The sequence below is a fragment of the Anomalospiza imberbis genome, chromosome 12, assembly GCF_031753505.1.
Source record: "Anomalospiza imberbis isolate Cuckoo-Finch-1a 21T00152 chromosome 12, ASM3175350v1, whole genome shotgun sequence".
In the NCBI taxonomy this organism is placed as follows: Eukaryota; Metazoa; Chordata; class Aves; order Passeriformes; family Viduidae; genus Anomalospiza; species Anomalospiza imberbis.
The window spans coordinates 8,546,398-8,561,684 of NC_089692.1; the positions used below are offsets into that span (position 1 = coordinate 8,546,398).

At 46.9% G+C, this 15,287-nt stretch overlaps 1 protein-coding gene across 2 annotated transcripts in view; it reads right to left on the minus strand.

Moving 5' to 3' along the window:
• Window positions 1-15,287, minus strand: part of ZNF423 (zinc finger protein 423) — a 265,551-nt gene that overhangs the window by 245,358 nt on the left and 4,906 nt on the right. The window contains exon 1 of one of the 2 annotated variants that reach the window (XM_068202658.1): window positions 11,667-11,731. The exons of the other annotated variant lie outside the window; for it this stretch is intronic. Coding sequence (XP_068058759.1) covers window positions 11,667-11,676 — 10 coding nt within the window. The 5' untranslated portion in view covers window positions 11,677-11,731. Of the gene's footprint in view, window positions 1-11,666; window positions 11,732-15,287 lie in introns of those variants that run through there. 2 annotated transcript variants of the gene reach the window in all.

The window sequence follows — 15,287 nt, forward strand, 5'->3', positions numbered from 1 at the left end:
CCTGGCAGGGCTCTGCTTCCTGCAGGTGCCACATCCTCGGGCTGCCTGCTGCCACTGCCTACACCACCAGCACCTGTGGGTCCTGCTCTCCCAGTGAGAAACCGCCCCAGCATTGCAGACTCCTGAAGCAGAATCCCAGCGCTTCCATGGGGAGATAACGTTACACACTTTGATGTATCCGGGGCATGGGAGGTCCTCCTACGTAGCATACTTAGGAGGAGAGCAGCTCTGCTGTCTGCAACATGCCCAGAAAAACAAGCTGGCAGCGAGGAAGCCAAGCACCCATCAGTGGGGAGCACACCACAAGGACTGTTTACACAGAGCCAGGCTGTGGGTACCAGCTGCCCACGAGGCAGGGGATGCCTGGGTTCACCTACGGCTCTGCCGCAGTGACACGTCTGGCCTGGCAAATGCTGTGAGCTTTGCCTGCCTGCGGAACCTGCAGCCCAGTTTCACTTGCACTGCTTATACACGGCTGAAGAGAAACTGGTGCAAACCCCCAAGCATGCAAATCTGGGGATTTTTTTCCTGCTTAGCTGCAGGGTACTCCCTGTCAGCATAACCTAAATGCAAAACGCTGTTTGGAAACTGAATTAGGGCATCATCTGCTGAACACACCAATGTCCAGCATCCTCCCCCTCCACATGGCTGCCAGGCACCCCTCTGGGGTCCCTGCACCAGCTCGCAGGCAGATTGGTTCATGCTGATCTGCCCTAATGTGACCCATTTGGGCTGAAGAGAGTTAGAAAACACCCATGAGGGTGGGACCAATCCCCCAGGGAAGGGAGGCACAGTCTCCCCAAAAGCCCAGCTGACTCTGGATGAGGATGCTGTCCATGGACAGGGGAAGCTAGAGCTTAAACGGTCTCAGTATATGCTTCCTCAGGCTGCCAAGAGCTTTCTTCTGAGCTCAAGTGCTTTGGTTAGTGATCACCATGCTTTATCTAGTATGAAAATCAAATTAACTTAAGCATATACTCATATTTAAGTGTAACTGACTCCTTGGTTTACCCCCACAAAGAGAAATCTGCAATTACTCAGAAGAGTAATTGATAACCTTCCTGTGACACTGGGGCCATGCTGCCTCTCCTGCTTGAGCTTCACAGAATCCCAGTCTTCATATTCCTCAAACACAAATAGTAGATGTTGCTTCTGACAGGAATTAGCTAACCTTCAATTAAAATTTTTTCAAGTCCAGTTTTGAGACCTGATGGTTCTGATGAATTAAATACAAGTGTAAAAACATCAGTGCTGTTACTGGGGGATTCTGAAAAGGTGCAGCTCCATGTGGAGAGGAATGTGAAAATCCTGAAATATTCAGCTTGAAACCTTACACCAGCAGTCAGCAAGGGTCTAGCAGCAGGAGCTGTACTGTACTCACAACATTCTAGGTAAAATATGCAAATCATTCACTTTTGTCTGGAGAGTGAAATGTGTATTTTAAGACCAACCTGTTTTAAAAAGCACCAGCCCTTCCTGCTCCCTGCTTTTTACACCCGTGGGTCTCATTTAGACACCAGTTAACTAACTGGGAGGTGAGACTGCTGGGGGTCCTGCTGCAGTGAGCAGATTTCTTGCCCTTCATCACCCTGCAAATGTAACTGCAAGATTTTTGCCATGGTTGTATTTGTTTCAAGGAAAATGGATGATGGGAGGTCTCCACAGCCAGAGTGCACACCTTGCTCTCTCCAAGCCCTTCCCAGCCACCGGCCCACACCTCAGGCCTGCCAATTCAGCCTATTTCTCCATGCACAGGAGTTGGTTTCATCCCCACAACGTTTTTATGGTTTTGCCTTTTTTTTTTCCTTTTTCCAACACTGAATATTTTAGTTCCATTCTTCATCACTCTTCACCGTATAAACATAAGGAATTAACTGGCACCAGAAGCAAGGTTCTGCTATGTTAATTACAGCAGCCCCAGTTCTTTTGGAGCGGCGTGGAGCAGCACATCACGGCAGCCCCAGTGGAAAGCAGATCACCGACACGGTGCTGCGCTTTCTCGGGCTGCAGCACTGGGAGCAGCCCCAAGGAATTAGGTTTTCTTGATGTCTAAAATTAGCTGGAGAAAATAGTACTTGCCATAGTGGCTACCCCAAATACAAGCATCAGATGCTTTCTGTGGCAGAAATGTAAACCGGTGTGATCTGTAATTTCTACATCAAGTGAACCTGGTGTCTCTGTGGCACAACAGCCTGCCCAAAGAATAGGACAAAGGTGACTGCTTCAGTATTCGTCCCTCCTTCTGAGGCCCCATCCCACATGAGGCGCTGCTTCACTCTTGGCTTGTCCTCCCCAAAACAGGGAACGAGTCTTAGTCCTCAGGTACACACAGTGTTAAATAAAATCACTTTCCATGTCACCATGACTTTCATGTCAGCTGGTAAATTGTGGTTATAGAGGTTAGAGCAGTCACTGATGTGTTGTTTCAGGCCGCACACACACAGAAACTAAAATGACCACATTGGGATAAATTAGCTTCATGTTAATTTTTGGTAAACTTCAGAATGGTAAATATAAGACTGAAAAATAATGTACTCCTGTAAAATTTAGGACAGTTGGGATGTGAGGTTAAATTTTGTGATTTATAGCCAGCTGCAGTTTTATGCAGTCTTTGAATTAGATTTATTTTCCATGGGCTGCTGGTTCCTGCAACCTGCATCCTTGTTGGCCAAAAAAGTAAAAGGATGGTAGCTCTCATCTTGAACATTTCTGGGTGTAAACTGGTTTCTAAACAACAAAAATTAAAAATATTTGGGCATGCATTTATCCCACAGCATTAATTCTTCTTTTTCCTCAGGCAGTTATACCCACCATTCTCTACAATTTCACACTCCTGAATCCTGCAAAGCCTGAGGTAAGACTATTTAACGGTATCCATACCATGGACAGACCTTCAAAGTGCCATACCATCATCTGATCCCAGTGCCCCAGGGAGCCCTACATGATGGGCAGCTGAGTATGATTGCACAGCATGGGGAGTAACAAACTGCATCCAGCTTAAAAAAGCTCTATTACTTTAAAGGCAAAATCTGTCTGTCTGTCTACCTAGCAATTATTCCAAGACAACACTCAGGAAAACAGGTAGCTAGAAATTCCTTGGTAAATTATAGATATAACATTATCCTTTTAATAAACAAAATATTAATATAGTCAAGATATTTTTGAGCCTAATGCTTCCATTCTCTATGAGGCCTTTACCTGGATATGCACATTTTCACATTTCATTATTAACATAAGATTTAAGTGCATATCTAAGGGTTTAACAGTGCAACTGAAAGCTCTCCATGGACCATGAGTCATTAGCTGCAGCTTACAGCAGATGAGCACTGAGACTTTGGAGTTAAAACCAGGGGATTGTGCTTATTTGGGGTGGCTTGCAAGCGCTGGAGGGGAGCAGTGTTGAAGGGTGCAGGTCTAGTATATCACCCCCAAGGAGTCTGTGGTCATGTGGTGTCCTGGGCACATAGAGTTGCTGTATCATCACCATGCTGGCACATCAACGCATAATTTTATTTATTAAATGGCATCTTCCCATTTTTTTCTCTTTTGCACATCCTCACAACACTTGAGACGGCTGTTCAATATACGCGTCTCGGCAGAAAAGAAAAGCTAGAAAAGAAGATAGAATATTCTTCCTTCAAGACAGCCCAGGGTCAGCCTCTACACCTGTTCATTCGGGGTTTTTCTACACCCTCCCACTCGCAGTCACCAGCACGGCCAGGCTGCTCGCCCAGGCGCTTGCAAGAGCCATTGCACAGATTTAAAGGCTGCTTTTGAAAACGGGTCCAGCAAGACTGACCTGGGATCTCCTCAGTAGGGCCAGGCAAAGCTCTTGCAAGCTACAGGCACGAGCAGTAGGCTGAATATCCTACACAGGCTGTTCAATTCATCAGGGTTTCTGTGCAGGAGGATGGCACTGGGGCACAAAGAGTGCAGGAGCCAGAGGTGGATGCATTTTTAGGCACACTCACTCCCTGTATGAGAGATTGGATTCATTTCACCTCCAGCAGCTCTGGGAGGCCAGCACAGATGGCATTAACACCAGCCGCAGACAAGATTGGGTTTCCTCAGCCCCAGCGGTGCAGGGTGGCAGCAGCAATGCCCAGGCAGCAGCTGGGTGAGGGTTCAGGGCCAGCCACACTCTTGGTTCAACTGCTGGTGTCTTCTTCAGCAGGAGTGAAGCAACACCTTTGAAAAGGAGCTTGAAGGAGGTGAGGAAAACCCCAGACACAGCCCCATCTCTCCTAAGCAATGCCAGTGGAGAAGTCAGCAGTGTGGTTCAGCCATCAGCAGCAGCAACTCCAGGCACCAGCACAAGTGGCCACCCACCATGAGCTGCAGAAAGTCCTGAAGAGCACACTGGAAACCATGACCACATACAGTTTAAATGAGCATGTGTTTTGGGGAGGGCCACTGCAAATGAGCTGAGCATCTAAAGGTCCCACAAGAGTCAATGGCAGTTGCAGGCACACGGATTCTCTGACAACCAGCAGTGTTTTACATTTTCTCTCAAAATGACAAGATATTAACAGGAAAACCATAGTCCTTACACCCTCCAAAGTGCATTTGCAACTTGATGGACAGGTAGCAGAAAGAGAGGACTCCCAGCACCAGGGTGCCTCCAGTCACCAAGTGCCAGCATAGGAGGTGCCACAGCTGTCACTGCCAGCAGTCCTGCTGCAGGAGGGGAGGGCATACTCCTTCTTGCACCAGTATTTCTCATGGCATGTCAGGTTGCTGTTGTTAGCAACCTAGCTGTGGGCCAGCACAGCCACAGAGCTACCAGGCATACCTTGCAGCTTCTTCTAGTAGTGACAGATCTGTTCCAAAACCACATTTCCTCTTTACAGAACTCTTTAGTGGTTCTGAATAATTATTCCCTGTGATGCTATTTCCCATACTTTTAAGAGCCAATGATATATTTTACTGCTATCCTTCCATTACATTTTAACTTCCTCAGGAACACAAGCACTGAGAAAGGAGACAGTGCAGGCTCCCTGTGATTGGACATGAAGCATTGGCAATAAAAACTTGCAGCAAGTTTTCATTTTCTGCTTGCTTGAGCTAAGTTTCTTGAGAACTGACATCCATTTGTCAAAAGAGATTATTATGAAGTTATACCTATGAGCTTATAAGCGAAACCTATTGACTTACTGTCTCTGTGAAATTTCTTCTCAATTCTTTCCAAGAGAGCTGAACGCAAAGCTGGCCATGTCCCCAGGGAGCAATTCAAATAAACTTTTCAGGTAGTACCAATGCCCAACACACCTCCTTCCAGGACTTACAGAAACTCACTGGGAAGAGCTGCACAAGTGCTGCTGTGGAGAGCTGTGAGATGTACTTCCCTCTGATTTGGTGTGGCCCATGCTCTGGGGACCATCACACAATGTCTGGGTGGTGGGCTACCCAGAGGATGAGTTATCACTTTCATCCATGCAGATGATGCAGAACTCCTGCAAATAGCAAAACACTCTCTGCAACACTCCATCCTCTGAATTAAGAAAAGAGCACGTAGCATGTCCAGGACCTGCAGCTGAAGGAGGCAATTATGCATCGGAATGCAGGGCTGGCTCACAGCACACAGGTAAAGACACACAGAGGTGTATTTCCCGCTTTTCCTATTCTGCAGAACAGCCCAATGCCTTGGCAAAGGCACAGAAAGCTGAGAGGGGGGAAAACCTAAGCTTGCCATGTGCTCCAGGCAGGCTGGGCTAATTTGGGCGCGCAGTGCCCTGTGCCTCCTGCCGTGTGCTTGGCGGAGGCAGTGCGGACAGGCTGCGGTCCCTGGCAGGCCGTGGGAGGAGCCAGCCACCCGCACGCCCAGAGCCTGTTTTATGGAAATTGCACTCTGTGATTGTACAAAGTCTCCTGACACAGGGAGAGGAAAAGTTTTGGCTGTCTTGTTCTTTGTCATCTCTGCCTGCCGTTATCCCTCCTTGCACTGGAATAAGGAGGTCAGCCAGACCCACACAATTAGAGGAAATTGTGTAAGGTTGACCTTGTACCCTGCCAGGTCCTTTCAAGCATGGGCAGTCTTTATCAGTAGCAGCATAGAAAACAGAAGAGATGTGCTTATAGGTGGGAGAATGAGATTGTTAAGACATTTTTTCCCCTCACTCTCCACAAACTAAGACAGTACCTCTGCCACTTGGGTGAACTTAGGTTATTCCCACTCATATCTGGCAGCCCGTGGTTTCCTCCTTCATCTTGACTTCTGCTATTTTCATTCTGTGATGTCTGTACTTTTGCACTATTGGGAGTGGATTGTGTGTGGATCACTAACTTTTGGACAGGTCAGCTATCTCAGCCTGAGCACCACTAGATGGATACTAATAAGAGGAAACGAATACATCAAAGACAATTCTCTCTTTTACTCCTCATATCCCTCTCCCAGGCACGCTGCTTTCTTCTGCTCTTGTTGTTGCTGCCCTTTCTCACTCTGCGTTTATGCTCTGATTTCTGCAGATGGAGCTGTACCAAGAAGAGGTGAAGATTGGCTTTTTAGGTCTGCTGGAACTAAACGAATGAGCCTGTGTGGAGTCTCCCCTTCAAAAGGGATCATGTAAAAGAGATATTCTACAAACTGTGCATCCAATTTAACAAAACAATTAGAGCTGTGCCTGTTAGGAGACAGGTGATGCTGCTGTGGGGAACACATAGATGGAATGTGGAAGTGGCTGTTTGAAGGAGAGATCTAAACCCTGCAAAGGATGGGAGTGTGCAGTCCAATTAAGTATTTTGACAGCTGGATGTGGCTGTAGCTAATATTTGATCCACATGGGTCTAGATAAGCATGCCACTTTGTCACTTCTTGGCAGAAGTGCAGGAGTCCTGGAAGAGCTGAGCAAACACCCCTTCATGTTGTACAGCTTTAGACAATCCAAGAGTGGAAGCCTAGGGGTTCACTGTGGTTGCTATGAGCTGGAAATAAGTTTTTCCAAGGACATTGCCTAAACATAAGGTCAATTTCCCTTTATTGGGAAATGGTAGAATCTGGTACAGGGCGTGACGGACCAATACATAACAAGTGTGTACTTGTCCTACCCACAAACAGACCCTGTGTAACTCAACTCAGTGACACAAGTGAGGTGGCCATGCAGAGCTGTTGGGGACCAGAGTCTCTGTGGCCACACTGACCTTGGCTGCAGACATGCACATGTCTCAGCTGCATTGCTGTAGCTGCCTCTGAAGGCCCAGTTTGACTGGCAAAATCTCAGCTACCAGTGGTAATCCTTGAAAAGGAACTGCTCTAGCCTGATTGTCAGGCTGGCTCACAACAGCTGCAGGAAAAAACATCCTTTACCAGTAAAGGGAGAAAACTGGATTTGGAATCAACAGGATACAATAACCTGGATTCCCAAAATAATGTTTCTACAGTACTTTGAGTATTTCCAGAGCAAAAAGCAAGCATCGCACATGGCAGGGGGAATATGCTGGGTGAGACTTCCAGCCAGTTTCTGCTGCACTGGCAGGTTGCAGGAGACAAGGCCTGTCTTGTGAAAGCTGAGAAATTTGGTGGTTTGGACCTATGAATTCAAAGCAGTTGGGCCCTGGGAACTTCGTGCAAGTTTTTCTGCATTGGGACCTAGGATGGTTTCCCAAAGCAGTTTGAGTTACCTTCTTTGGAAACACATGAAGACAAAAATGTCCCACAGGGCAAAGGTCTACCAGGCCACCAAGTATTTTGTAGGGCCTGGGGAAGAGGGTGGCAAATATGCTGATTTCCACCTTTTTTTTTTTTTTTTTTTTTTTGTTACTCAGTTTAAGCATTAGCCATAAGAACAGTGGTGTGGCACAAGGAATAAAGATACACAAACTTCACTCAGTTCAACCCAAAGTGCTCACCCTACTTTGGATACATTAACAGGTCGTGGCACAGTAAGCAGTTGCTGGAGGTACCATGATCTGCAAAGGAGCCCTGAGACATCAGCTCACATCAGAGAGCCTGGATTAGACACAGTAGAGAGAAGCAAACCAGAAGTGCATGACAAATTAATGGCTTTGCAGTTTGTCACTACAGCAATGGTGTGAGTTCAGGTATGCAGACCAGGCTGTCTGGTACCAGCCTCAAGGCACTCTGGGCAGATAACTTGTGCAACATGTTCTTGAAAGTCACAGCACTCAGAAATAGCTTTCAAATCAGTTTTCAAAAGTGGTAAGTCCTTATTAAACTAATGATTCTAATTAATTAAGCATATTTTTTATTATCTTAGCAAACAAGTGAGTGCACAAACACCAAGCTTCAGTGACCAGTTGCTTCCTAGATTTCTTTATGCACAGGCTATTTGTTGAAAGCTATTTTAATGGCTTGTGCTAAGTAAAACGGAACAATCCTTCCATTAGTGCAACTTAGAGATGGCATCTCACTTGTGGTTTCCTTTTTTCAGATGCATTAATAACTACAGCCCATATTAAATCCCAGCATCAAGGACTTGCTCCATGTCTGGTTATTAACAAGCCAGTGGGAAGTTCTGCCTGACCCCCAGGGCACTGCTGAGAACAGGAGCCAGCTCAGGCATCTCCTCCTCAGGGCTGCCCATCACCTTACAGCCGTACCCTTCAGCAGGCAGCGTGGATGTAACACAGCACACATGGATCACAGGCACCTGTGACCTGTGGCAGCACAGGGCAGGGAAGGGCACGGGGCAGGGCACTGGCTGTGCTCCCAAGGAGCTGTGTGCAGGTACCTCCTCCTGAAACCCTGTGCCCCTGCTGAGGCTGGCCAAGCAGCTGGGCACCAGCTCATGCTGTGGCCTCCTGCCACCACTCACTTCAGCACAAGAGCCCAGCAGCTCCAGCCTTTGCTCTGTGCTTTTGGCTCATGTTTGGGTTTTCAAATACAAGATACGTGGAGTGTTTTAAAGACTAAACACCAATCACCTCTGACACTGCTTGTTTTTAAAACCTCATTTGATATTTGTATGTATGTATTTTCCCTGGTGGTTGTACTGAGAAATTATGGTAGATTTAAATTTTTTCAACCCAATTATTCTCCTGAATGTTTTCTGCTAGCTGAAAAGTAGTATATGGGGAAAAAAAACAACAATAACAAACTCAAATTTGACCACTGGGGTCAGAAAACATCGTCCCACATGGCAGGGTGGTCCCATCCTTGTGTTGAGGAGCTTACAACTGTCCACTCACAGCAGGTACCTCAGCCCAGCCAATTTTCTTCAGTTGTGATCTAACACAGCTATTGCACCACATGTGAAAGCAGGATACTCAGTTCAGTGAAGAAGGTGATGTGTAACTTTTTTAACAGCACCAGTGGAAATGTTTCCACCTCCAGAATTTTTCTGTGCACATCAATGCTTCCTGCCCAAAGCAGGGAGGTCAAGGCTGTTTTCCAAACGTCTCTGATGACAGACAAGGCAGGTAGAAATGCACAGCCTAGAAATATTGTGGTGCAGATTCCAGGGAGACCTCAGGAGGAGTGGACCTTGGACAAAGAACCGCCTCTGATCCCAGGAGTATCTCTAGGAAGCACAGCTGCCTTAAGCTGTCACTGTGTCGCTGGGGCAGGGTGCAGGCCACTACAGCCCATGCAGAGTTGAGCCAGAATTGATGAAAACTAACCCAGACCACTTTGTCTGAAAGCAGCATGGGAACACTCATGTGTTCCCATACACCACTGGGTCCCTCTGTGGGAAGGATCAGACACTGAGGAGTGGAAAATAATCCTGACTAAAGGAGATGTCACCTGGGTTTGCCTCCATCCTACCAAGCCGTAGTTCTCCAGGTCCAGCAGTCATTTTTGGAGGCACTGGCTGTCTTGGGCCTGCCCATAGCAAGCCCCCACATCCTGCCAAGCCCCTGTGGTGGCACAGATCTCCTGCTGGCCCCCATTCGACCACCCCCGCGTCTCCAAGCTCTCCCCTTTTGCTAACATTCCCATTAGCTGGTAATGACTGCCATTTAGAAAACATATTTCCTCCCACATGGTTCCAGAGGGGTTTGCAAACTGAGCGACAAGAGCTCAGCAGGGACTGCTCTGCTCTCTGGGGCGAAGCATCGTGGAGGCCCAGGAGAAGTCCCACGCACCAGCACTGCTGTGGGACGGGGCTGACAGCAAGGGGCTTGGCACCGGGGACAGATTCCTGCATGCAGAGCACCCCTTCAGGGGAAGGCGGCCCCAACGCGACCAGAAAGCCTCAGGCATCGGGGGCTGCTGGTGTCCCCAGGCAGTGCTGCATCCCAGTGAGGTCGGTGCCCGGTGGGCAGAGGCTGCCCAGGGACCACCTGTGCCATGAGGGGCTTGGCAAGGGAGGTTTGAGCACCTCCTGTCCCACACCTGTCACAGGGCAGAGAGAGATGGCGAGACAATAACCTGACAAAATTCAGCTACTTCCCTAATTTTCTAAATGTCCGGCCATTTAGTGTTTATTTCAAATTCCTTGCCGCGGCGTCATTACACATTCAGGTGGAGAGGAAAGTGAGCTCCACGGGAGGCTGACAGTAATTCTGCATTAGTTAAGCATTAGATGACAGACGTACAAAGCAAAGCCATTACTCCTGTCAGCCGCTCTGTCCCAACTCCTGTCCCCATTGTGGAGCTCCTCCAACCAACAGCTCCAGAGCACCACAAAAATGCAGGAATGAAAGCTTGGCAAAAGGGGAGGAGGGGGGGGCCAGTCATAATTAGAGGTGAATGAAAGTGGGGGGGAAGGATTTTGTCTGGAACACAGTTTGGCAAAGTATTACTGTTGCATTTATTTACTTTGGTGTTTTTCTGTTAAAGCAATGTCATGGATACAAACCTTTTCCTAATGCTCACTGGCCATTTAGAGCAGACACACCAGAAACAATGCTTACATAGACTTCAGATTGCTAAATATTAAACAAATTTGAATGTATTTGAAATTCATCCCATTAGTAATGATATTGTAAAACCACAAAAAGTCCCTAGAAAATTTGGCCTCCAAATAGTTTTGACTACATCACTTGCTACATACAAATCAGTAAGTACCGTTAATAGCAAAATAAATACATGAAGAGATCACAGAGTACAGCCAGGATCCAGAACTGTATAAGAGATCAATGATGCTTTTCTGCAGAGTAAACTTTAAAAAACATTAACTATACAGAAAATCAATGCAAATTACAATTTCCTGTTATTGGGTGCAAAATCAAGGATACATGGAGCAAATAATTAATTCTTTGTAGCGTTTCTTTAGCCTGCCATGATCAGCCTGTCTGAGACCTCACAAGCCTGAGGACTTTCCCATCACCAGAAACCTGCAGTTCAGAAACATCTTCAGAGCTATAAGGAAGATTTCCAATGTGGCAGAAAATCAAACTGGTGTCTTGGACAAGTCCTTGTCTGAAAGGCAGAGCAAGTCTCAGGTAAGGCCTTCCTATTGCATTCTATTTAATGCAGAATTATGTCCAGGGACCTAAATAGCACATTATAAGGTATCTAGACATAACAAGGCAAAAAAAATCCAACCCTCCAAGCCTTCATTCTTGCTGTTTACCAGATTATGTCCATGTGATAATGCTAAAAGCTTTTGCACAAGCAAATGAAAAGACACAGTGTGAACAGGACCCACATTCCCCATGTGTCAGTTTGTGTGAGGACCCCCACAAGTACAGAAAATAATGTCCAGGAAGAGGAAGAAGAATGTACCACTCTGTATGAACCTGGTGAGACTCCACTGAATACTTACATTCAAACATCTGAACAAGATCTGCTGAACTTTCAGTGCAATTAAATCCTCCGGGTACCTCCTGGTGCTATTTTTGCCCCAAATACTGTCACTGCTGTGCAGTTTCAGTCCTCTCACTCTCTGTGGACACACAATGTCAGCAGTGAGGATGTTTCCCTTCAAAAGTACCCCAGAACACCTTTTGTCTGTCTTTACTTTCTTCCAAAAAATAGGCCATACAACAAGAGGAAGGGGACGATGGCTGACACAGTGGCACCTGGATGGCTCTGTGCACCTGAGTCCCCCAACAGCACCAAGCTGCCTGCAAGGCTTTAGGGGTGCTCTGCCCCAAGACCAGCAGCTCAAGCCGTAACAAAATCTTTCTGTGAACTAAGCTAATAGCAGAGGAGAAAAGAACAGTGAATTCTGAGAACCAGAAATCTCCTGTTGTATCTCTTCAGTTTTAAGTTTAAATCTAATTCAGAGATGAAAGACCCTTTAGTCTAGCCCTTGCCTTTAGGATCTCTATGGAAAGGCACAGAACAAACCTCACACCCAAAGGATTTTCTAATGGTCCTGCAGGGCTCCTTGCCCAACACTCTAAGACTGTTTCACTTTCTCTCTCTCCTCCCACCTTTAACTACTTCAACATTATCCACCTTTTAATGACTGACTTCAATATTTTATTGCCCTACACCACTTTCTGTTAAACTACCCTTTATAATTTCCCTCCTGCCCGTTAGACGCTCCCCCTTAATAAATTATTAAAGCATGTATTTAGATAACAGAAGCAAAGGAATTAGATTACATTGATCCATGGCAATTTGCTCTCAAACAATTTCTTCATGAAACAACATCCCTGCCATGCTTCATTCACATCGAACCTCAATATTGAAATCTCACCTCCAATGTTTCCATCAGCCTGGGAGGCAGAGTGGGCATGGGGCCCCATGTGGTGGGGATACCCACATCCTCACTGGGCAGGTGCTTGGCAGTATGAAAGGAGGGCCCCACAGAGAGGGTTATCAAACTTGAGAAGGGGTATTTCCTTCTTTTGGCATCCCATTTCTCTTTGGCAGTATTTTTCTTAAAGAAGAGACCAGATGGAATTTTATTTTCAAGGCTTCCCTGAAATACCAATGTCTCCACACAGCCCTGCATGCTGGCTCGGGTGGCTGTGGTGCCTTGCCAGTGACAGTGTGCTGTCACAGGCCGGTGTGATGGCAGCATAACCATGACCCACAGCACTGCAGTGGGCACAGGCAGATGTGGAAGGGGCTCACAAAGGCAAATGCACCAGGGAGAGATTGTAAGAGAACTTCTTCCTGTTTTTATTCGTAGACAAATGTGCCTCCCAATCCTTGTCATTCTCCAAAACATTCCAGGTATCTGCGCAAATTTCTTTGACACAGGAATTTATTTTCAAACAGAAACCAGCAAAACAGACAGCGAAGTGTCACCTGCAAAGTACCCTAAATAAACAGTACCAAAACCAGCCTGTGCCTCCAGGGAGCTCATAGTTCTGCCATCAGGGGCTGAGGTACCTCATCCCACAGGGAAAGGCTGGGACTGGCAGGCAGGTTGGGATGACTGCTGGAGCCCCCTGTCTCTTTCTGGACAGGATGGGACCCTCATGGGTGCTGAGGAGCCCAGCTGAGCCCAGTGCCCACCTCTGAGAGGGGCCCTGCCCTGATGGCTAATTGCAGGTAACACACTACATGGGCAAAACCCACTTAGCTTCAACAACTTGCCTCTGTGGGGAAATTCATCTCAATCCAGCTCAGTGTATTCAAAGCAAAACAGCTATTTCTGACCAGCCAAATCCATTATCAACCTTATTCCAAGCTCTAAAATTAGCCCAGGCTGAAAGTACAGATGAAGACTAACATTAATCAGGTAATTCAGTTTGTGCCTAAGCACGGGAGGTGACTTTGCACACCAGTGTTTTCCACAGTGAAAAACTATTCCACTTCTGAGGAGATGCATTTTTCCAGGGCAGGCCCAGGACATTGGCATGAGCCACCCTGCCCTGCCCTGCCCAGGCCAGCACACGGTAAATCAGCAGCACAGGAGGGTCCTGCCTTCATGGGGTTGTGGTGCAGCTGCAGGCACTTTGCTAAGGGGCTGCCGGATGTGTTCATGTCCCCAGCAGCCCTGGTGCACCCCGGAGCCAGGTGACCTCCTTGACACAGCCGTGCTCCACCCTGTGGAGAAAGGAGCAAGTATGTTTCTCTGAATACTTCTCAGTTCTCCAATAAGATATTAAAGGGGATCAGTTTAATTCGAAAAATCAGCAAGAATAATTGGAGAGGTGTACAAAATAGCAGCAGCCAGGGCACCTTGCTCTGCTGCATAGAGCTTAGCACTGTGTGGCTGGCTGGCCTGCACAGCATTTCACCCTGCAGAGCACAATTATGCTAATTTTGTTAACTTCCCACATCAAAAAATGAAATTAAACTCTTTCCTTCAGAGACTCATTTGAGGCTTGTGAGCAAAGAGTTTTCAAGCCTGCTTTGCCACTATGGAAAACAGGAAAGAACCCAGAGTGCAAAGGGAGGGTTTCTAACTTGGGAAATTTTGGAGAAAAACAGCTGATTAATTGCTGTTGCATTTATCAAATCTTTCAATAGTATATTGAGGAAATTATTAATATACAACCCAGTCTGCATTTGCTACATGTTATGATAGCAAATCAAAGCAACACACAATTTTCTACATTATCTGTATTGTTTAGGTGGGTGCAGTGCTCCCTGCACAGCAGGTGGAGTGCCCCTGGTTATCTGCCTGTCACTGCCACTGCCTCTAAACACTGAAGTCACCCATCTGGGACAGGCTGGGGTGGTGGGCAGAGCCGGCGGGGGGTGTTTCTAATTTTGGGGTTGTTTTGTTTCCTTGTTTTTAAAACTCAGAGGTAGCTAACAAAGAGTATCCATTTCTCACCCTAATCTAATTCAATGTTTACATAGAAATTTCCATCTTTTAAACCAAGTTTTTAATTTTGTTACATGTTATATAAATGCTCCAGGTAGGAAGCCAAACAAAGAAACTACAACCCAGAAACAACTTTCTGCCCTTCTGCTTCCAAGTTCATCTCCACAAGCTCTCAGTGGCAAAACAGTTGGAGCACAGATGCAGAAACAGAAGACCACCTTTGATTTTCCCCAAATAAAACAACTTTAAAACAAAATTCCAGTTTGATCAAGTGAGGGCTGGTGATTTCCTCAGCCTCACGGTACTGCTGAGCTTTCCTGCGCCCCTTGTGCCGAAGCGCGGGCCGGCCTGGGAGTGCAGCCGCACAAAGCTGCTCCCTGTGCCCGGCCTCGGGGCTGCAGCTCTCGCCCATCGCGCCCCCGACACACAGCCCCAGCTGTTCTGATTGATGCTTTCAGGAAACGGGAAAGGAGCTGTGCGGGATACTCCTCAGCCTGGGGAAGTTAGTCCTCTGTCATGCAGCTCTATTTTTCCTTTCTGTAATCTTCAGCCAGAGCAGACTCCATACTGAATGGTTAAAAATACCCTAGGATACGGTACTGATACAGATGGATAGCAGGGAAACAATACAGCCCTTCCATCATGTTTTACTGACATAAGCATCCCAAGCTATATGAAAACCATCCCAACCGAGCCGAACAATGCTCAGAC